The 23,924-nt window shown below is 41.2% G+C and overlaps 1 protein-coding gene across 5 annotated transcripts in view; it reads right to left on the reverse strand.

Annotated features, from left to right (window-relative positions):
* Positions 1-23,924, reverse strand: part of LOC135099743 (trehalase-like) — a 194,293-nt gene that overhangs the window by 19,959 nt on the left and 150,410 nt on the right. For 3 of the 5 annotated variants that reach the window (XM_064002237.1, XM_064002240.1, XM_064002239.1), the window contains 4 exons: positions 4,895-5,068; positions 3,319-3,543; positions 1,590-1,730; positions 391-524 (listed from right to left, as the gene is read on the reverse strand). In XM_064002237.1, coding sequence (XP_063858307.1) covers positions 391-524; positions 1,590-1,730; positions 3,319-3,543; positions 4,895-5,068 — 674 coding nt within the window. Of the gene's footprint in view, positions 1-390; positions 525-1,589; positions 1,731-3,318; positions 3,544-4,894; positions 5,069-5,181; positions 5,337-6,130; positions 6,155-23,924 lie in introns of those variants that run through there. The other 2 variants (XM_064002242.1, XM_064002241.1) reach the window with 2 other exon arrangements.

The following is a 23,924-nucleotide window of genomic DNA, read 5'->3' on the forward strand; positions in this document are numbered from 1 at the left end:
TGGATTAGCAAAGAGTGTAGGAGCAAGTTATATAGTACACATCACCCCAGCTGTTGGGTATTGCGTATATTAAGATGTGGGGTTGTTTTTGGTAGTTGTGTTGCTTGTATGCATACATCCAAGCTGTCGCAACAATTGATACAGGACTACACACTCCACACATGGCTTTCGTATACACAAAGTTACTGTTACTACCTCATGCAACACGAGTCCCAGGTGCAACATATCAAATACAGGTTTCCTCATGCAGGTGCAAAGCTCCTTACTGGTCAGGCCGGTATGATGTTCACCGTCTATGGATGCTGAAGACTGCTGAGGTCACTGAGAGCACCCCTCCAAACACAAAGCAGAGAAGATAACCTCTGCTCTCTGCCTCCAAAACCTACTCACCATTATTTGTCTCGTTGTTGACGAACCAACGGGTCGAGTAATCCCAGCCACTCTCAGCGCCAGACTTCAGCTCCACGTACAGTTGTTGCTTCTCTTCCTCAGTCGCGAGATCTTGCGCCAACGCGTAGTCCTCCCTGGGAGAAAAGTTAGGGATTATTTACCATCCAACAGTATTTTCCATTTCACTTAGTTTAATTTTACGGTGTCCCTGCAGGCCCGGTGTGATGTGCTGCCGTGACTAGCTGCACCATTGATCTAATCCATATTAAGTAACTGGGATTACCTTTACTACTCCCTATGTCAGGTCTTTCTTGAATTTTTACTTGTCGCCGGTCAGTGTATTATATACATCTATATCTACCTCGGTCAGTGCATTATACATCTAAATCAATCAATCAATCAATCAATCAATCTCTCTCTCTCTCTCTCATATATATATATATATATATATATATATATATATATATATATATATATATATATATATATATATATATATATATATATATATATATATATATATATATATATATATATATATATATATATATATATATATATATATATATATATATATATATATATAAATTTCTTCACAATCCTTTGTTTGATTTTTTTTTTTTTCATGTATATATTTCCTCATGGACTGAACTTACTTTCTCTTTTTGTCCATTTGTAATTCTCATTTTCTATCCATTGTATTTCCCAATGAATAAATGTATCAGTTCTCTTTCCCTTGTTTTCTAAAAGCGATGCATATTATATTTTTGGTGTGTTTTTCGCTTCTATAGTACACATTCAAATGAAGCACTTCCCTTGGTGTCTCTTAAGTGGATGTTCCAGTTTTCATAAGCACGTTTTACTCTGTCAATCTGTTTGCTTTGTTTGCTCACGATCTGTCATCAGCCGTCGCCATAATTATTGTCATAACTGATTACGCCTCCCGAGGTTGTCTCGCTGTGTTCGGACAGCGCGGGCCGGGATAAACGCTCTTCACACCCGAAGAGCTAAACCAGCAGTGAGGAATGTGACAGGAAACTGCCATCATCCATACAATGATCGTTTTGAACTTTTATGTGCGCTACAACTTATCGTTTTGGGTGTTGGGTAAAGTTTGCAAGGCACGAAAGATAATGCAAGGGAACGGGGAAGGGTGGGAGGATACGTGAAGGGAACGTCAGACATTACATGATATTTACCTGTAGGATTCTGGTCGGGGATCGCTTACGTTCACCCGATACTGAGCCACATGGTGAGTCATCCCCTTTCGGTCCTGGACCTTTACTTGACGCTCGTTGTGCCAGAAGAGGAATTCCTTCTCCAGCAGTTCAATGTTGTCCCTGTAGGATGACAAAAAACATATGTGGTGACCAGCTGGCCTCTTGGAAAGGAATCTATTAATTAAAAAGGTCTGTATGGTGGGTGGCTTAGAGAGAGAGAGAGAGAGAGAGAGAGAGAGAGAGAGAGAGAGAGAGAGAGAGAGAGAGAGAGAGAGAGAGAGAGAGAGAGAGAGAGAGAGAAACTGAGTAATAATTATCAGTAAGGAATGAAAGGTCTACAATCAGTCTACTAAAGCAGTGGTTCCCATCCTTTTCTAAGTTCATGTATCCTTCCGGAAGCTTTTGAGAAATTCATGTACCCCTGCACTTAATTACAAAAAAAAAAAAAAAAAAAAAAAAAAAAAGTGAATACTTCACGTTTTTCTCTATTTTCGACAGAAAACAAATAAATAAAAATATTAAGTATCTTAAACATAGAAAATAGCTATTTGGTTCTAAATAAATGTTATATAGGTGCTAAATGTATAATACAGCGTTTCTCAGTTGGGTTCCCTGGAACCTTAGGATTCCTCTTCAGTTCCCTAAGGGTTCCGCGAGAAGGAGTGAAATAAGCTAATGCACTTTTGAGATTTTATTTAATTTCGTATTTTAATATTACTATAAATGCACAACATATTATTGGTTATTGTAATATATATATAGACATCATCCTATCTAACCTATTATGTTATCAGAAAAAATATAACAACCATTAGGGACATATTTAGTGATGTCTGTACGGCGCCAGTGTGTAACCGCCTTCACTAGTCAGTGCCCACTCACAGGACGGGACCTATTCGTGCCTGATTCGTGTATCAAGTGACTCGTACAGGACACATGCATGGTCATGGTCTACATCAGTCATCTCTGTGCTTCCTTGCGAGCAAGTAAATTTACACTCCCTCATTCACCCACGATACTCAGTAAATTTCTTTTAGCATTACCAATAAATTTGACAAAGACGTATTGATTAATCATTAAACCAGTTATATATATATATATATATATATATATATATATATATATATATATATATATATATATATATATATATATATATATATATATATATATATATATATATATATATATATATATATTTAACGGAGGTTGGTAGAAATAATGTAACAATCAATTATGAAAGTCCAATAGGACAGGTAATACAAAATTATATGATAACTCTGTAATTGTTGAGATTAGGAATATATATATATATATATATATATATATATATATATATATATATATATATATATATATATATATATATATATATATATATATATATATATATATATATATATATATATATATATATATATATATATATATATATATATATATATATATATATATATATATATATATATATTATAGTATTTACCATTACTGGGATAACAAAAGCTTCCGGCCCGCCTTTCTTTCGCTCTCTCACATATTAATAGTTATCAGAAAGATCAAATAAAAGAATAAAAAATGACAGCATGAATGAAGATGCCAAGAGACGTTGCAAAACGGACATTTAAAAAAAAGTTTTAATCGTAACAAGAAATAATACATCGTAAACATTCATACCGGCATGAAGGTCAATCCTTTCTCACCCACTGACCTGAGGAAATCCTGGTCGAAGTGGTGGTCCATGTAGAGCTTGAACATGGGGATGAGGTAAGGTGGCTGGCTCCTGCGGGTGTAGTAGATACGGCCGCCGTTGGGTACCATGCCGTAGTCTTTAACCATCATCAAAAAGTTTTCAAGCATACCCTTCACCGTTTGGTTCATCCCTGACAGCAGCAAGCCTTCGATGGTCCAGTAGGAGTCCCAGTAGTAGAATTCCCTGAGGGTGACGTTCAAGATTGAGGGATGAGCCAGTTTATTGCTCGTTTCCTTCCCCACTCCCAGTCAATAATGAGCTGAGCAGCGCTAACCACTCTTTGTGCGAAATAACTGTTTTTGTTTCTTGTTTACTCTGACTGCGAAATAACTGTTTTTGTTTCTTGTTTACTCTGACTTCCCTAAATTGAAACCAAACGACACACACACACACACACACACACTTGCGAACAATTATCAGTTCAGTATCATGCACTTTATTTTATATTTGCTTAACAGCTTGCATTCTTCTTTTTGAAGCTAGAGACAAATTTGATCAATTTGTCAAATTTTATCAAATTTTATCAAATTTTGTCTAGTTTACCCTCTTTCAGCGTTTCCTTCTCCTCCTCCTCCACCCTCTTAGCTTCGTCATGTTTCCATTATTGTTTTTCTTCCAGTATTAATCGAACTTTCTATTTGAGCTCTCTCTCTCTCTCTCTCTCTCTCTCTCTCTCTCTCTCTCTCTCTCTCTCTCTCTCTCTCTCTCTCTGAATGTTTAATTGTTTGTGTTTGTGTCATTTTTAAGCTTGGCTGTCTGTTTATCACTTTGCCTGTCTCAATTTATCTATTTTTGTCTGTGTCTATCTGCCCGTCTTTTTCCAGCTTCCTATCTCTTTCTCAGTTTCTGTTCGCGCGCGCGTGTGTATGTGTGTGTGTGTGTGTCCGTCCGTCAGTTCTGTCTGGCTTTGTCTGTTGTATCTCGCTTTTGTCTGTTCTGTCTGGCTTTGTTGTCTGGCTTTGTTCTATCTGACTTTGTCAGTTCTACCTCGCTTTTTGTCTGTTCTGTTCCGTCATTTCTATTCTGTTTCTAATTCGTTCAGTTTGTTTCTATTTTGTTCTGTATTTTTGTTTTGTCCGTTTCTATTTTGTTCTATCTGTCAATTCTGTTCTTTTTCTGTATGTATCTGTTCAGTCTGTCTCTGGATCTTCCGTCTATGTCTGTCTTTCCCCCTTTCAGTCTGTCCTGCCTTGCGATGTCTGGTTTTTCTGTCTGTCCGTTTATTTGTGTGTCTGTCTGTCTGCTGTCAGTCAGTCAGTCCTTCTATTTGCCTGTGTATCTGTCAATCTTTGTCTTTGTCTTTTTGTACGAGTATGTGACTGTCCTGTCTGTATCTGCGCACGTTCTTTATTTTTTCTGTATGTGTTCTGTCTACATTCTTGTTTTTTCGTCTGTGTTCCATCTTTGTTCTGTGTCAGTATGTGTCTTTGTTCTGTTTGTATCTGTTCTATGTGTGTATTGTGTCTGTGTTTATTTTGTCTATGCGCCTTAAGTCCATGTGTCTGTACTCTCTCTCTCTCTCTCTCTCTCTCACCTGAACCTGCCACCGGGCACTATGACAGGGTTGGGCACATAGATCTGGGAGTGTTTCTCGGGATCATCCTTCACCGTTGTGGAAATCTTGCGTCCCAGCTTCTTCCACATGGCGTTAAGCTTCTTGCCCCACTCCTTCAGATCCGGGTGCACGATTTTCTTCAGGAACTCGGGGCTGGACGACAACAGAGTGAAAGAAACGAAAAGGGAAAACAATTAGTTGATGTGAATGAGTGGTAGTGTGATGTGTTTATTTCTGATGCCACTCTGAAGAAAGACTAAAGTTACCTGTTGTTGTGTGTTTGTGTAGTAAGGAGCGGGGATTTTTGGTTTGACTTGGGCAACTGCAAATATATGCTATTCTGGAGTAAACATGGGACGTTTGGTTGAAAGAACAGAAAACGAGGGACAACAGTGACAAAAAACATCAGAGCGAGAATGAACGAAAGGTTGCCATGGAAGGGCCTAAGTATGAGAGAGAGAGAGAGAGAGAGAGAGAGAGAGAGAGAGAGAGAGAGAGAGAGAGAGAGAGAGAGAGAGAGAGAGAGAGAGAAACTATATTGTATATAGTTCGCTAGAAAACAATAAACATAAGGATGTAAACACAGACGGAAAAACAGACATGTAAACGGCTAAACAACAATCGTATTATATATATATATCATGTACGTAAAGCCGTCAAAAGCATAAAGAGGAGCATCAAGACAACTGCGGAATAGGATTGGCCACCCTAACTCTCTACTCCACAGTAAGTTGACTTAAAAGACCCAAGAATGTGAAACTGCTTTGTTGCAGGGAGAAGTGTGTGTGTGTGTGTGTGTGTGTGTGTGTGTGTGTGTGTGTGTGTGTGTGTGTGTGTGTTGGAGATGATTAAGTTATATACAGCTAATGACATTTAGTACGTATTCCGATATTCAGCAACACCCGTACTTCGCATTCACTGCTTAAACCTACAGGGAAATTTTCGCAACCATTAGGATTCTTACTACTCACGCCACCCCAAACAGTAACAACATATCACCATCACTATTACTTTCACACCAGCACCACCACCACCGTTGCTAATCATCACTATTTCCACCAAAAACATTATCACCATCATCTTTACTACTCGCATCACCACCACCGCCACCATTACCAGCAACACCACCATCAACAACACCACTACTGCCGTTGCTACTCATCACCATCATTAACTGCACCGGCAACACCACCACAACATCATGAGCAGCCTCACTGCCTTCATCAGCGTAGCGAGCAGGGACAAAATATACAGCACTCTCCGTACAGGGCTTTTATTCTAGTGAACTGTTTGTAGCCAGGGCGAGGGACGCTAGCTGTGTGGCGTGGGATGGGTGGGCCTCTGAACGATAGAGAGGAGTCATTTCCGGAACACTATTTCGAGCAAGGATTCGAATCATTAACTACTGCTTCTTTTTTAAACTTTATAAAATGGTTTTGTCCATACTTATATTAGATATGCATTTGAAAGACACCACTCGTAACAAAGGGGTGATGGAATATTTACTAGAGTTTTCCAAGTGCATGTAGTTTAATTCTGGTTAAGTAAGACTGGTGAGGGTGACTAAAGTACAATAACAAGTAGGTGTAGTGTAGTCAGATGGTTAACGATACCAAAGTTCTTGCGACAATTTCCTAACAATATATACCACAACCACCACTACAATCATCAATCAGTATCACGAAACACTACCCAGTTCATCATATCCTCAGGCAACCACTCAGCGCCACCTCTCTTACTCCTCACCACGCCTGACTGCATCACACACCCGCACTTGACGTAATCTGCCAAATGAACAACTAAACGAGACCGTCACAAAAACTATCTAACGTTTTCTTTAACCTCAAAAGAAAACTTCCTCTCTTCACCATCTCCTTCCACCTTATCCAACCCCTCCTTTTCTTCACTTCATTATACATGTCCTGCCTTGATATGGCTTCATTTTCACCGACATTTCTCCCCGCACTCTATTAACAGCCTTCCTTCCCCTGCCCCACGACACACCCTCATCCCCGCGGTCCCTCTTCCCACACCTTTCTCTCCCTTCGTCCCACAAAGCGTCCTCCTCCCCTCCACGCCCTACAAAACGCCCTCGTTATCCTCGGGCTTCGACCAGCACTATACCCTCACCATCAATACCGAGTTATGAGTCAATATCCCGGGAAGGTGACAGCGCGCGGCTCACGGAGGGTCCGGCGGGATGGGGAGGATGGGCTTCGTCAAAACAATATTACTGTTATAATTTCTCATTTCGTAGATAATCTCGACGTTTAAATGGAATCTGTTTGAAGAAATGCACCTTAGACATCATAGGCCTCAACGTCTTATCCTTGCTCAGTAAAGCCGCACGTGTATGATCAGCCAATGCAAAACTTCGTGACGACAGACTCGAGTCGAGGGAGCCTTCTTCCCAGTGCCACATAAACACACTGATGGACGGGTGTGTGTTTCCATAACATTCTCCTTATCGCCAAAACTGGTGGGCCTTTTGCCAGTAAATCCCGACACTTAACAAATTTTGTCTCACACTAAATCCGAGAAAACGCTTTATATAGTACGTAGCAAAACATGAAGCACCGTCTTTGTTTCCTTCTTTTACAAATAATGCTTTTGTGGCACTGATGTTTATTAAGAGAACTAAAACAGGCAAGTGATATATGAGGATATCTTAACAAGCTCTAAAGACAGTCAGTAACTGCTGTTTTACATTTGCAGGTAAGCATTTATACTCCGGAACCTCCCCATCTGCAAAGCCATCGTGTGTAATGGCCTCAGTCGGCGGGCCGGACACAGGGCACCACGTTCATTGGCACTCTGCCCTGGATGCCTCAGATACTCCGGGGAACCACTAGCACGGACAGGCGAAGGCACGATGACCCGAATGCAGACATAACGACACTATCGTAATCAAGTTTCTCACAATATATAGCGGGAAATAGCAACTGGTGGGGCACACAAGGAGAAAATCGCTCCTGGAGGAAGACGACAGAAGCTCACCATGACATCCAGCTTGCCGCACCCTGGCGATGGCTGGGCCCTGGTGGTACTGGGAGGCAACACGGGGGCGGCCGCGGTGGGGAGGCAATAAATAGACTACTTTGGCTTGTCACTTTGGAGATGCTTTAAAGTAAAAAAATATTGACCTGAAATCCTTTTACGATCAATATCTATTTTCGGGATAATACTTTTACGATCCTTATTTTATTTTTTACTTTTTATCAATACTCCATTGCACGTTTTTCCGAAAGAGGTGATTATAAAGTGGCAACACAGCCAGCAAAACAAAGAGAAAATAGCAAAACACACACCCACACACACACACACACACACACACACACACACACACACACACACACCATTAAGCTGTTGGAAGTAAGTGAATGGACCAGCATGTTTCCCTTCCGTCGCCTCCTCATTCACACCGCTACTTGACTGATGGGTTAAGTTCCTGCCACATCACCGCCATTGTGTGGGTGATGCGTTGACTCGTGATCACTGTAGGAGAGGGACGAGGCTTATCCATCAAGAAAACTTGCACACTCTTCTCTATGTACTGACACTGAATGTTCTTTGACGAAAATAGTCATTGATCATTATAGTATTATTTGTCTTTATTACAGTACACGTTGAAAGCTTGAACGCTTAAAACTTTACGGAATAACAAGCCGTGAATTACGAACCCCTGCAAACAGCTGAGCCATATGACAGCGATGTTGCGGCGCCTTACTTTTTAACCCTTTCACTGCGAGACAAACCAGAATCATAACTTCTTAAATTCCTTTCGTACAACAGTTTCTTGATTAGAATAGACAAAAGTTAACCTCCTATTCTCTCAATATCTCTTTTCTTTGACCAAGCTAGGACACTACTGTTAACAGTTTTCTTGCGTTTAAGGAAAATGAGGAGGTTAAGTCACTATCAATGTTACACTGACGACAATTTTGCTGTTGTATTTTGAAACGCTCTCAAGAACTATTTTCAAAGGCAACACAAATGATAAGGTGGGTTTTTATGGATGTTTTTTTTTTTACTATTAGTGATGCGTAATCCTTGTTAAAACTATCTCTGGAATCATCAATAAATCCTTAAAACCTCAGTAATTTCCATTATAACCCGTGAAATATGGTCAGTACACACCGAAACGTTTGAGAATACAGTCCCTCAGCAACTGGTACACAATGTTCCCTTATTGACTCTACCCTCCCAGACTTCGTCCCTATCTGTCCGCTTCCCACATTCGCTCGACCTGATTTCTGAGACCTTGAAGGATAAGAGGCGCTATTGACGTGACCTCTCTCTCTCTCTCTCTCTCTCTCTCTCTCTCTCTCTCTCTCTCTCTCTCTCTCTCTCGTCTAATTTTTTACATTTAACTCGTGAATCCGCTACCAAGATGCTTTATGCGGTGTGAAGCAGAGGTGGTGTGTCCAGGCAGATGTGAGGAATGGACGGCAGCACACGAGGCGTCCCTCACGGAGACAATGCTTGACCAAGATGAAGAGGCGAAGAGGCGAGAGGAGTTATCAAAGTTAAGGGTGGTCTCTCTCTCTCTCTCTCTCTCTCTCTCTCTCTCTCTCTCTCTCTCTCTCTGTACGTAACCAGAGAACAAATGCAACAACTCATAAACACCAAGATTATATTTGTCTAGCGAGTTTACACACACACACACACACACACAAACACACACACACACACACACACACACACACACACACACACACACACACACACACACACCTTAGCTTTCACTGCACCTTCCCTTCCATCCTCCTCCCCACCCTCCTCCTCTGATTCTTCCCGGATAAGAACTCCTTTATCCTCCTCCTCCTTTTGTCTTCGGGCACAAATTTCTTTTTCCACCTCATTGCTTTTTATGTTATGTCTCCGTTTTCTTTTTATAGTCACCGTTTTGTTCCTGCACACATTCCTATTTCCCTTTTTGAATATGTCAGTTCCATCTCCTCTTCCTGATTCCCGACTCATCAAAGCCCATTTCCCTGATCGTAATGACATCCAGTTTTGCCTCATGAAACAACAATATGCTGTTTCTTATTTCTTCTGTATGTTTTTTTTTTTTCTCCCTTCATTCCTTCCCCTTCCTACACGCTTTGAGCTCTCCTTCCCTCACACGAGTACGAAATTTGCTCACTCAACTCTCACCTGCTTTTGCATCTTCCCTCCCTTCCTGCTTCTCCGCCACCACCTTCGTTCTTTCATGCTCATGGCAGAGAAAAGGCGAGGAAGACGAGCCTCTCTCTCTCTCTCTCTCTCTCTCTCTCTCTCTCTCTCTCTCTCTCTCTCTCTCTCTCTCTCTCTCGTGTTTAATTTTAAGCTCTGGTTCGCCTTCGTAATCCTACATTTTCTGCTTTAGATAAGATAATGTGAAGTTACTGAAAACAGCTTCATAAGGACCGAAAGATCTGCTACTGTTGTTTGTTTTTCCTTTGTGTTCCTTCGTGTGCTTCCCTGATGCATCTTTCCCCCGCTTAAAAAGGAAACACGACGCTCCAGGCAAAAGTATGCCATAATGAAGTAACTGGAGGCGAGGAGCGTCACCACGTCGACCAAAAAGATAAGAAAGAGTGGTACTGAATGTCTTCACCACCACCACCATCAGCGACACTTTACTACTCCCGTTACCACCACCGCCACTCCTCCCGTGTGGTGAGGCTCTTGCTCTTAATGGTAGAATTTCGCCACTATAAAAACTACTGCGCACACACACACACACACACACACACACACACACACACACACACACACACACACACACACACACACACACACACACACACACACACATGGAGAAGAAGAAGAAGAAGAAGAAGAAGAAGAAGAAGAAGAAGAAGAAGAAGAAGAAGAAGATATGTGGAAGTTAGCACGTCTTCAAGTTTTTATTGCCATAACTCAGACGATACGACTAAGATGTATTATATGTCAACACGTACTCTTTCTTTGCCTGTTTGTCTCTGTTCCTCTGTCACTTCATCAGTCTCTCTCTCTCTCTCTCTCTCTCCTCTCTCTCTCTCTCTCTCTCTCTCTCTCTCTCTCTCTCTCTCTCTCGTTCCCCCGATTTGAGACAATATCCATTTAAGGGAGGAAGAGAGTCAGTGTTGGACAAGGCCTCGGTACAGAGAAGCTTGAATATGTATGATTAACTATACCATCTAAAGGCCTCCTGCTGCCTACCGCGTCGGCTGCATTTCCGAGGAAGAGGAAGAGGAGGAGGGGGAGGAGTTGTGATCTGCGTCTTTCCGGAATGGGGCGGAGGCGTTGATGTAAGTATTGGCGGCGGTGACGGTGGTGGCGGTAGCGAAGTCGGGGAAATGGTAATGGCACAGCTTTAACTCTGGACCCGCGGCGCGGACTGCAGGGAATTACATGACAGGAAGTTGAAATGATCTCTAAATACTGTCGCTTCGAGCATGAACGATTCCTCCTAACCCATCATGTTTGCCGCCCTCACAGCCTGTGTGGCGCGGAATGAAGGAACGGATCATCGGCACCATGTGTTAAAGGGCAGGTGAATATCCTCTAACATTAGAATATTAGAGAGACAATTTTAGGGGTGTAGGAGTGTACATAGAAGTGGCGAGAATGTTACCTCTTCTGTAGGATGTTCCTGCAACCCAAAATTAATGCGTTTTTTACCCCAAAAGGTAAAAAAAAAGGTCTCATCAACCTCAAGAAGATAAACGGTACATAAAATGCTGGAAATGTTTGGCAGATGACTCAGACCTCATATATGTTAATCCAACGTGACTGAGTGGCAGGACGGAAAGGCTTGTCACCGCGCTGCCAGACTGATGACGAAATAATTGTTACTCATTGCGTAGTTTGTAGAACAAATATGCACATATGCACGCACGACAGACGCATGAACGGATGTGGAGGTGGAGGAAAAACTTGCTTTATCATACTTCCATCTTAACTAGATAAAGTCGCTATCAGTGCCACATGCGTCGTCAGTACAGGACCTTCCTCTCGTCGCTATTAGCAGCTTTCCTTGGGCGTGTAGTTTCTGGCGCGGACACATTACCATTTGGTCACATCTCATCCGCGTCTTCTCCCCTGCGCAGAAAGCAACACCACACACGTTTACAATACTGAATATAGGAGGTCTGCCTGATACTTTCAATATTCCTCGTTTTTTACTCCACGAGGTTTCCCAATAAGATCTATAACGTCGGAGTGTTAAAAGTTTGCATATAACTATCTTTTTTTTTTTTTTTTCGACGGGGATGAAGTGACCTGTTTCTTTGTCTGTGCGAGGCTGACGCAGTGCCGGTGGAGAAGTCCTTCCGGAGATGACGTAATTAGCGGAAAAGTGCCTCTGTAAACTGGCCTTTATTTTTATGCCTCTACGTGACAATTTCGTGTGGCTGGGATGTCTGCCGGCTTATGTAACACCAACGCTACCCGGTTCGCCGTTCCCACACTAGATCACTATACACAGCTGAATACGAGAGACGGATTGTGAGGATGTATGGTGACTGGCTCGTACTCCTCAAAAGCGTTGTTCTTTCCTTAGGCTTGTTTTTAAAGGCCGCAGAGCTTAGTTGGATTCCCATAGCTGCTTCTTTTTTATTTTTTCCCCTACAAATTACATAAAATACTTGTTAAATCATTCCTAGAAATGGAAACACTCTGGAAAACACGAATGACTTACCCTACATCCTGTTCAAAGTAGTCGAGTCTTTCGCAATAAAAGAAGAAAGAAATCTCGCTACATTCAGTAATGACTAAAAAATGCCTAAGAGTAATAATATCTTTCACTGGGATGCTGAGAGAGAAGACCAACACATTACTGCACGAAGTCTAGCTGATAGACTTATGTGGTTTTATTACACCAAGCCAAGCCGACAAAACATGGCCATACTGACACGTGGGGCAGGCAACCTCCAGACCTCAAATGCTCTTCTTCTCTGTCCCAAAGGTAATTTTTTACCACTGTTAACTACTATCACTGCAATAACAACTACAGCATGAACAACTACTATTACTACTACTTCTGCCACTACTACTACTACTACTACTACTACTACTACTACTACTACTATAATAACAACAACAACAACAACAACAACAACAACTACTACTACTACTACTACTACTACTACTACCACTACTAATACTACTATAACAACAACTACTACTACTACTACTACTACTACTACTACTACTACTGCTATTACTGCTGCTGCTGCTGCCGTTGCTACTACTATTAACGATGATAAAAAAATAATAATTACCATTCTTACCATAACTATTTCTATTATTAGGTACTACTACTTTTTTTTTAAATTTTCAAGACTGATAACATAATTTTAACAACGGTAATAACCATAATGATGATGATGATGATGATGATAATAATGATTACTACTACTACTACTACTACTACTACTACTACCTACTGACAATAATAACATAAAGTAAGCCCAGAAAGAGAGCGGCTCAAGTTTATGCGGAAGTACTGTAAGTAGCAATCTCTACCCGCTCTGAGGCAGGCACTGGGAGCACGCCAGCCAAGTTGGGCCGTTCGGGCAGCACTGCTCACTTGGCTTGCTTAATGTACACACCGGCGGGACTAACTTTGCTCGGGCCAGCCGCTGCTCAATGCTCCCCGGAGTATATTGCTGAAATGACCAGTCACACCCATTGCTGCCACGACTACCGGTGTTACTGCTGCTGCTGCTGCTGCTGCTGCTGCTCCCTCTGTCCGTACCACCACCACCACCACCACCACCAATACTACAACAACAACAACTACTACTACTACTACTACTACTACCATTACTACTACTGCTATTACCATCACTACTGCTACTGCTGTGATGATGTTGTCCTTATGGGTAAGTCTTTGTGGATAATGGAGTTCTTCGTGCAATTGTCAAGTATATGTTACATAGATGTATGTATGTGTGTGTGTGTGTGTGTGTGTGTGTGTATATATATATATATATATATATATATATATATATATATATATATATATATATATATATATATATATATATATATATATATATATATATATATATATATATATATATATATATATATATATATATATATATATATATATATATATATATATATATATATATATATATATATATATATATATATATATATATATATATATATATATATATATATATACACACACACACACACACACACATACATACATCTATGTAACATATACTTGACAATTGCACGAAGAACTCCATTATATACATATATATATATATATATATATATATATATATATATATATATATATATATATATATATATATATATATATATATATATATATATATATATATATATATATATATATATATATATATATATATATATATATATATATATATATATATATATATATATATATATATATATCTTTAGTTTAGGCCCTTGAGGTATTCAGTTACAGTTAGGAGGTGCCTCGCTATGCACTATCAGTTATGGTTGGTTATAGGCACCTTCTACCTGTGTAATATGCAGAGTAAAGCTTTGATTGCCACCCGAGTTTGTCGTATTCCATCGCAACAACAACAACAACAACAATAACAACAACAACAACAACAACAACAACAACTACTACTACTACTACTACTACTACTAGCACTGCTGCTACTGCTGCTGCAGCTCCCGCTGCAGTATAAGTTTGTTTTTCCTGTTTTGAAAGTAGTAATGGCATATTCTTTCCTGCACCTTACGGAATGTAAGAAATGTCAAACACTTTTATTCTAAAGTGAAAATAACTGTTTAGTTGATGACGGAAAGCAAGCACAGCAGTGCGTGAAACACACACACACACACACACACACACACACACACACACACACACACACACACACACACACACACACACACACACACACACACACACACACACACACACACACACACACACACACACACACACACACACACACACACACACACACCATGTTGTTAATGATGATGATGGTGATGATGATGATGATGATGATGATGATGATGATGATGATGATAACAATAAAATAATAAAAAAACAAAAATTTAAAAAATTACCATTATTACTATTATCAGCATTATCATCATCACCATCACCATCATCACTACAACCGTCATGATCACCGGTACTTGTTATTGGACACTTATCCCTTCTGGAACACATTTCTCCTCTTTTTTCCTCCCTGGGTAATTTGGCGGCGCCTTCCTTCAGTGGCGCGCCGCCCCGGTCCTCTCCTCCCCCGCCTGGCCTCACAATGGAATCTCGTAGCCCTCCATCACGGCCGCCGTGAATGGCACAGACTGGTGAGAGCCTAATTGGGATGAATGTCTGTGGGGATTACACGACTTGGTGCCTTTCCTTCCAGTTCTGTTGAGTCTTAAAGGAACGCTTCTCGTTGCTGGAGTCTGCGCTTTCCTCTGAGCGGAAAAGCAGCAGGGGCGGCGCAGGCACTAAATATACACAATATGGACTTTGTATTGGTTTAGGTTCATTCTTTACCTTTTCATTATGACGGGCGATCTAATATTTCTTTAGATTACCAAAAAACACCGTTACATTTCAAATTATCAGTATACAGTCACCCTTCCCCTGGCCGATATCAGCAGCGTGGCCAGTCTTACGTCTCGCTGATCGGCTTGTAATCCACCGTAACGGAGCACATTGTCATTGCTTCTCTCAATGCGTTTCCGATGCCTGCTGGAGTTTTGCCTGTCCTCGTAAACCTTCTAATAATTAGTCCACCACTGAAAGCTTAGGCGTAATAAAAAAAAAAAAGTATCTATCGAAATTTTGACAATTACCATCTACCGAGCTGGCAATCATGAACTAGATGGTTACATATTGAGTTTCTACAACGAAATGCACTTTTACTATTTAGTAACAACAATAACAGCAACAACAACAAAACGACATCATCATCATCATTATTATTATCATCATCATCATCATCATCATCATCATCAACAAAAACAATTTAAACAAGAAGATTTATTGTTCGTAAACAACGGCTGTGAAAAACGATTATGTATAAAATACATGAGAAAAAAGGCAATTAATCTTCAGTATGACAAATGAGGACATCACTCTGGGTCACCACACCATGAAGCACAGTCGTCAACACCACACGTGATTGTTATTTTTCATGACGCAAGTGTGACACTTGTACAGAAGGAGTGGCCAAAGTGTTCCCGCAGGTCAGCAGGCCAGTCACTTCCTCTCACTGCCTCCCCTCGGCCATCGCCGCACGAACACACACACAGCTCCTTCAGCACAAGGATCAGATGACGCGTTTTGTTTGATCATGAATGTTAATGAAGCAGGAACCCGCCGGTACACAGCTGGCACGATGAGAGAGAGAGAGAGAGAGAGAGAGAGAGAGAGAGAGAGAGAGAGAGAGAGAGAGAGAGAGAGAGAGAGAGAGAGAGACTGACAAGGCATGACTTGCAATGTATGGTGATTCCCAAATGTTTACAATGTGATTTCTTTGACGCTGTTATATTTTCTCTCTTATAGTTTTCATGATATGATTCACGTCCTCTATACGTCCTTATACGTATCGTCTAAATCTAGTACATACTTCAATATCTAACAATTGTGTTTCTTTCCATGAGAAAATATACAATTCTGATATCTATTAATTCCATTGGTCTTCGTAGTTTCTTATCATTTTTTTTACACTTTTCATATCTGCGTCTTACGACTTAATCTTATATATATATATATATATATATATATATATATATATATATATATATATATATATATATATATATATATATATATATATATATATATATATATATATATATAAACTTCTTTTGTAGATACACCTCTTATTCCCCCTACGGTCGCATTATGATGTCATGTTCTTCTTTTTCTTTTACCGTATTTCCTGGAGCCTGGCGGTGGTCGTCCCGTAGCAGGGTCTCATGTTTCATTCCTTTGTGCACAACGTTTGTACCCTTTACCTGGTCTCTGTCTGGGCTCGCTGATCGCACCGTGTCCTCAGATTACCTCGTCAGACCATCCTCCTCTTCCTCCTCCTTCGACGCCCGCCGCCGCTCTCTCCTTCTTCTTCTTCTTCTCCTCCTCCTCCTCCTCCTCCTCCTCCTCCTCCTCCTCCTCCTCCTTCTTCTTCTTCTTCTTCTTCTTCTTCTTCTTCTTTTCATCCTTCTCTTTTTCTTCGTCGCCGTCATCGTTGTCTTCGTCCTTCTCCAGTTTCCATTCTCCTCTTTTTTTTCACTTGTTTTCCTCATCTTTCTTTTCTTCATTTTCCTTTTCGCAGTGTTTGTCCTCCTTCTTCCTCTTTCTTCTCCTTTTCATTATCGTTCTTCTTCTGTACTTTCCCCTTCTTCTTCCGTCCTCGCCCCAGCAGCCTTATGACGCTCGCTTGGTCGTTGGTTCTCAAACGCGCACGTAAAAATCGTAATTCCAACCGACGATGAAAGTTTTCTTCTCATTTTCCACTTACTTTGAGAATCGTTTTTCCCATGTAATAAGGTACGCAGTTTTTCTTTGCTTCTTTTCCTTCTTTTTTCCCCTTTTTTTCTTTGTTCCTTCTTATTTTGTTTGTGAAAAAGTTTGTGTATTGTAAAGATGTGATCGTGAGAGGAGGATGTCTGAATTAAACACACACACACACACACACACACACACACACACACACACACACACACACACACACACACACACACACACACACACACACACACACACACACACACACACTATTTGCCATAAGGCCACACAACGCATCCCTTTCCGATAACTGTATTTGTTCTTCCCACACCAGCCATTATCATTATTATTTGCTCACAATTTTTTTCTCTCACACCGTCACCTTCTGGCCTTTTCTCTCCCTTTTTTTTTTATGGGAGTAACTTTTTTCTCATCACATCGCTTTCATTTTCAAGTAGTGTTAGAAAGACATGGATAGAGTTGTTAAGTTAGATTAAATTAGATTATGATAGATTAGTGTACGCTATGTTAGATTTTGTTAAGAAAGGTAAGTGTAGGCTAGGTCAAGTAGAGACAGGTTAGGTTAAAATTTAGTATAATTAGTATAGGGTAAAGTTTGGTTATTGTAGGTTAAATCAGGTTAAAATAGGTTAGTGAAGATTAGGTTAGAGTAGGTTAGGGGAGCTTACTTTAGATTTTGTTAGGTAAGGTTAAGTTAGATTAAGAGAGGCTAGTGTACTACATTAGGTTAGGTCAAGATAGGTTAGTATAGATGACGTTAGGTTAGGTTAGGTTAGGTTAAGAGAGGTTAATGTACATTAGGTTAGGTTAGGTGAAGATACAGTGGTTTTACAATATATATAGTGTGTGGTAAATACTTTTTAGCAACAGCTAATACATTATTAATTACTTTTTGTTTGAATTTTGATTTGATTTCATTCTTCGATGATTCAAGTAAGCAATATTTAACGTTTGATTGAGTATGCAATCTCTCTCTCTCTCTCTCTCTCTCTCTCTCTCTCTCTCTCTCTCTCTCTCTCTCTCCTTCTTATCGTCCATCTTAGTCTTCACTATCCCGCGTCTCGAACTTTGGATAAGATAACAATTTTTACTACAAAGCCTCATTAGGGCCGATTGACTTGGTGCTATTCGGTTTTCCATTGTATTCCTTCTTCTCTCCCTACTACCACCACCACCATCGCTGCATATATAACCTCGACTCAACACGTAAAAGAGAAAATATCACAAGTGCACACAGTCACGTCTCATTTCACACGTTCCTCTCGTTACTACAATTCATCCTTACGCCTTGGACTAATTAGGAATATTCTTAATGAGACGCTGATGTTCTCACTTCGGTCTGGTAGCAACCCCTTCCACCACCCCCCAACACAGACAGACAGACAGACAGACAGGCAGACAGACAGGCATGCCAGACGCCTCTTCCTCCAGGAGCTGACTGAGTTACCTGGCTGCTGGCTAATTAGTACACCTGAGCCTTGTGAGAACATTTTAATTAGCGCTGCAGCGAGAATAAGCGCCGAACATATCAGAGAGAGAGAGAGAGAGAGAGAGAGAGAGAGAGAGAGAGAGAGAGAGAGAGAGAGAGAGAGAGAGAGAGAGAGAGAGAGAGAGAGAGAGAGAGGCGTAATCGTTCTCATACTTTGAGCATTAAATCAAAATAGAACTCTGAATTAGTATTTTTAAGTATTTTATATGAACCAGAGAGAGAGAGAGAGAGAGAGAGAGAGAGAGAGAGAGAGAGAGAGAGAGAGAGAGAGAGAGAGAGAAAAACCTCTTCTCTCATAAGCACAATACTCATCGTTGCCATCTCTACCTACACATCACCACCTTCAAACTACTTACACAACCACCCGCTAACCCACACACGCCCACACGCCCAAATGCTCTCACACCAGGCCGCCCGCACGCCCGCACGCCCACACGCCAGGTCTCGCAGTGTTCGTGATGCTAAGGGAAACAGCGCGCCTCATAGGAAATCAATGCGAGAAAGAACACAGTGACTCAGAGATGGAATCAGGCAGCGCCCGGAGATAAATGCTGTATATTTCCTGCATTGATCTTGTCCTTTTCCCATCAGACCTTAGAGGAGGAGGAGGAGGAGGAGGAGGAGGAGGAGGAGGAGGAGGAGGAGGAGGAGGAGGAGGAGGAGGAGGAGGAGGAGGACAAAGAAGAGTAGAAGGAGGAGGAGGAGGAGGAGGAGGAGGAGGAGGAGGAGGAGGAGGAGGAAGACAACCAGGAGGACGAAGAGCAGAAAGAGCTGGAGAAAGACAAAGAGCAGCAGCAGGAGGAGCAGGAGGAGGAGGAGGAGGAGGAGGAGGAGGAGGAGGAGGAAGAGGAGGAGGAGGAGGAGGAGGAGGAGGAGGAGGAGGAGGAGGAGGAGGAGTGAAACACTGATAATTCCACGTAAATAAACGACAATAAGTACAATTACGAGAGAGAGAGAGAGAGAGAGAGAGAGAGAGAGAGAGAGAGAGAGAGAGAGAGAGAGAGAGAGAGAGAGAGAGAGAGAGAGAGAGAGAGAGAGAGAGAGAGAACGGGAGTGAGAGGTGGAACAAAGTAAAGCTGAAAGAGAAGTCTCCGAAAAAAAAGGATGAAAATGTGAAAATATATGTAAAAAAGATTAGACCAATAAAAATCTGGAAGTGAAGCATCGAAAAGTTTAAAAAGTGGGGAAAAATAAATAATGGAGTTTGATTCCATATTTACCGTCCTTTTTTAAGTATACCGTTGAAGTCAGCACGTATTCATGCCATACAGGATTTGGGAGATGGAATTTTCGTTTTTTCTTTTCTTCTATCCAGTTCACTCCTCGCATGACTCGTCTCCAACCCAACTATCATATCAATACTAAATGTTTGGAATACTGAATAGTCTCCCTTCGAACTTCTATTCTCTTTCCCTTCCCTGACTTTTAACGTTTTCTTTTTCCGCATTCTCTTTCCCTCTTTTTTTTTTTTGACATTCTTTTTCCTTTTCTCCTTTTTTTTCTTTTTCTTTTTTGACACCGCTGCAGTATCCAGGGTTCCTCATCACCCATTCATGCCTCCGCCAGAAAGTCATCTCTGTCCACTCCTCCCAATATCCTTATCCTTCTTTAAAGCCATAATTAAAACTTCCCTCTCCCTCCTTTTCCACAGTGTGACCAACTTTAACTAACTTTCTTAATCTCTCTCCCCGGAATACATCTCTTGAGCTTGATATAATTTTCGACTCCAGTCTTTGTATCTTTAGCATTTAGTTATTAGAATCTTATTAGATTCACCAGTGACGTCATCATCAATATCATCATCGTTGAAGTCGTCATCATCATCATCATGAATATCAAGATTAAGAACATAGAAAATAAGGAAAGCTGCAAGAGGCCATCACGCCTATAGAGAGCAGCCCCTGTATAACACACACACACACACACACACACACACACACACACACACACACACACACACACACACACACACACACACACACACACACACAACTTGGTGGATAAAAGCACTCATTAACATTAGTGAGGAGAAAATTATTATCAAGAAAATGCAACATTGCCTTAGACCAAAGATGCTTTCATTTAAGTTCATCAGTAGTCTAACTCTCTTCAATCTGTCACTCACCGCTGCAGTGTTACATTTCCTACTATCTTCTGTTATTTCCTTGCTCACTTATCTTCGGAACTTTCGAGCAACAAACCTGGTACACCCTGGAATTCCCTGCCTACTTCCGTATTTCCTCCTTCCTATGACCTCCTATGACTGTGTAGAGAGAGATTTCGAGATACTTATCCTCAAAATTTGGATGATCCTTTTTCAATTTCCTTTTGGGACTGGCACCTCAGCAGGCTTTTTTGTCGTTATTTTTGTTGTTCTTGCCCAGTTCCCCTCTTACATATAAAAAAAAGCCCCTCTCTTTCCGCGGTAAGGCTGCACAAGACATTCTTATCACTCTCATCCTTACTCTGTCCATCTCTTTAATGCAAGAGTTAAGCAGTATCTTCATTCTTTCATCACTTAAACTTTAGAACCCTCTGCTTGTTTCTGTTTTTACGCTTCCTACAACCCTTTTTATTTTCTTCAAGAGAGGACTATCAACACTCCTCCGGAAGTAGATTGGCCAACTTATTTAAAACTTTCTGATTTTTCTTTTGAAGGGAACGGCAGTTAAGCAGCTTTTTTTTTTTTTCACTTTTCTTGTACCTTGACCAGCTTCCTTTATACGCAAAAGAAGAAGAAAGAGAAGAAGAAGAAGAAGGAGGAGCAGGAGGAGGAGGAGGAGGAGGAGGAGGAGGAGGAGGAGGAGGAGGAGGAGGAGGAGGAGGAGGAGGAGGAGTAAAAAAAAAAAAAGCTAAATGCATGTACGTTTATCTCGAGGGTACCATAACATACAAAATTCCTCGTGAGTGGAGTGAAATGAAGAACACTATAGCCAAACACAAAGACAGACGCACCCTCCTGCCACTCCTGAACCAACTCACTGCTGCGCTGACCCAGACTCCACTTTGCCTCGCCTCGCTCACAACTCATCCACTATACCTTCGGCACTCCAGGAAGGGAATCACACAGCCAGGCCACCCGAACACTGACCGATGCATAAGGGGGCAAAGAGTGAGTGGAAGTCCTCAGCCTGACGCCATTCTTGAGGAGAGAGTGATGAAGACAACGAAAAGTCTCGCCATTCCCAGAAGCTCGGGAGAAAAAAGAAATATAACAAACCTAACGAAAAGAACGAGTGAAGGAAAGAAGCTCAATAAACGAGAGAGAGAGAGAGAGAGAGAGAGAGAGAGAGAGAGAGAGAGAGAGAGAGAGAGAGAGAGAGAGAGAGAGAGAGAGAGAGAGCAAAGACATTTAAATGCACAGAATGATAAAAAAAAAAAAAAAAACGGATCAAGGGAAATTATATAAACGATCAACGAGGATAAAATTATAACTGAAGGTCGAGAAGAAAATAAATAAAAGAAAGAGAGAAGGGAAGGAGTTTAATAGCGAAAAAAATGGAGAGAGAGAGAGAGAGAGAGAGAGAGAGAGAGAGAGAGAGAGAGAGAGAGAGAGAGAGAGAGAGAGAGAGAGAACAAAGAGTACAAAATGAGAACGAAAACAAGTAAAACATACACACACACACACACACACACACACACACACACACACACACAGAAAAACAAAACAAAACATAAACAATACCAAGAACATGAATACTAACACGATAACTGAATATATAAAACACCAAACAAACACGGCAAGGAGCGGGAGGAGGAGGAGGATTAGGAGGAGGAGGAGGAGGAGGAATACTGGGGGAAGAAAAGAAAAAGATCCCCAGCTTCAGCCAGCCAGCCAGCCAGCTCAAGACCAGAAAATGTGGTGAGGGAGCCGAGGCCACTTGACGAAGACGGACCGAGGCGAACATCTTGTGAAGAGAGACACATAAGGCAGAAGCAGAGGAGAGAAACAGATGGAGGCCGTATCTCAGCGTGGAGGCGTCGGTCCATCACGGAAGGGCGCCTCGGGGGAAAGGAGGGAGGGAAGGAGAGGGGCAGACAGGCTGGCGGGGAAGAGGGTGCACGGGAGAGTTACCTGAAAAATGGGTCGGAGGATTGTGTTGAGAGAGAGAGAGAGAGAGAGAGAGAGAGAGAGAGAGAGAGAGAGAGAGAGAGAGAGAGAGAGAGAGAGAGAGAGAGAGAGAGAGAGAGAGAGAGAGAGAGAGAGAGAGAGAGAAAATTATATATATTCTAGTAACGCAAACATTCGCAGGCTTTTACCCATATGTCAAAGGCAAAAGAAAGGATGTGTATAAAATCTGAAATATCTTGTTTGGTCGTCAGATTGTCCTCGTCCTCTCTCTCTCTCTCTCTCTCTCTCTCTCTCTCTCTCTCTCTCTCTCTCTCTCTCTCTCTCTAGCACAGGTATCAATGCAGCTGCTTTCTCTTGTCGTGATGGGAGGACATCGCTGTGTTCACGTGTTCCTGGATGTGGAGGGATAATACAGCAGCTTTGTTGTTTGGGGATATACGTACTATACTAAGAGATGAAGGCACAGTCGCACTCAGGAGTCGAGTAATCTGCCACACTTGGACTCGTGCTTAGAAACTCTTCGCTCTCTCACCACGACTACTTTCAAAGGCTAAAGAGATGATTAGCCAGCTTCTCAAGAGTGTTTCTTCTGTTAACAATGTAGAAATCTTGTTAATCTTTCACTCGAACAGTAAAAAAACCCTTAAAAACCAGTATCACTTCAATTAGAGCCTATAGAAAATAGTGGAGATGCGAACAGAAGTGTTTCACAATATGGTCTTTATTTCCATTGTCTATTATGTTTTATCTCATTCTTAAATCCTCTGGATCTCCTTGGAATCTATCGATTACTGACCATATTTTTACATGTTTATTCTTGTGATGACGGATTGCGTGATTATGAGTAGCAAACGTCATACAAAGAACCATAAGGGAAGAACAAACATCAGCAAACTTGTTGGCTCTTAAGAGGTTTGTGGTAAAGAGCTGCCTTGCGTGAACTGGGCTTTCCCTCTCTCCT

This window comes from Scylla paramamosain, chromosome 4 (genome assembly GCF_035594125.1).
Source record: "Scylla paramamosain isolate STU-SP2022 chromosome 4, ASM3559412v1, whole genome shotgun sequence".
Taxonomy (NCBI): domain Eukaryota; kingdom Metazoa; phylum Arthropoda; class Malacostraca; order Decapoda; family Portunidae; genus Scylla; species Scylla paramamosain.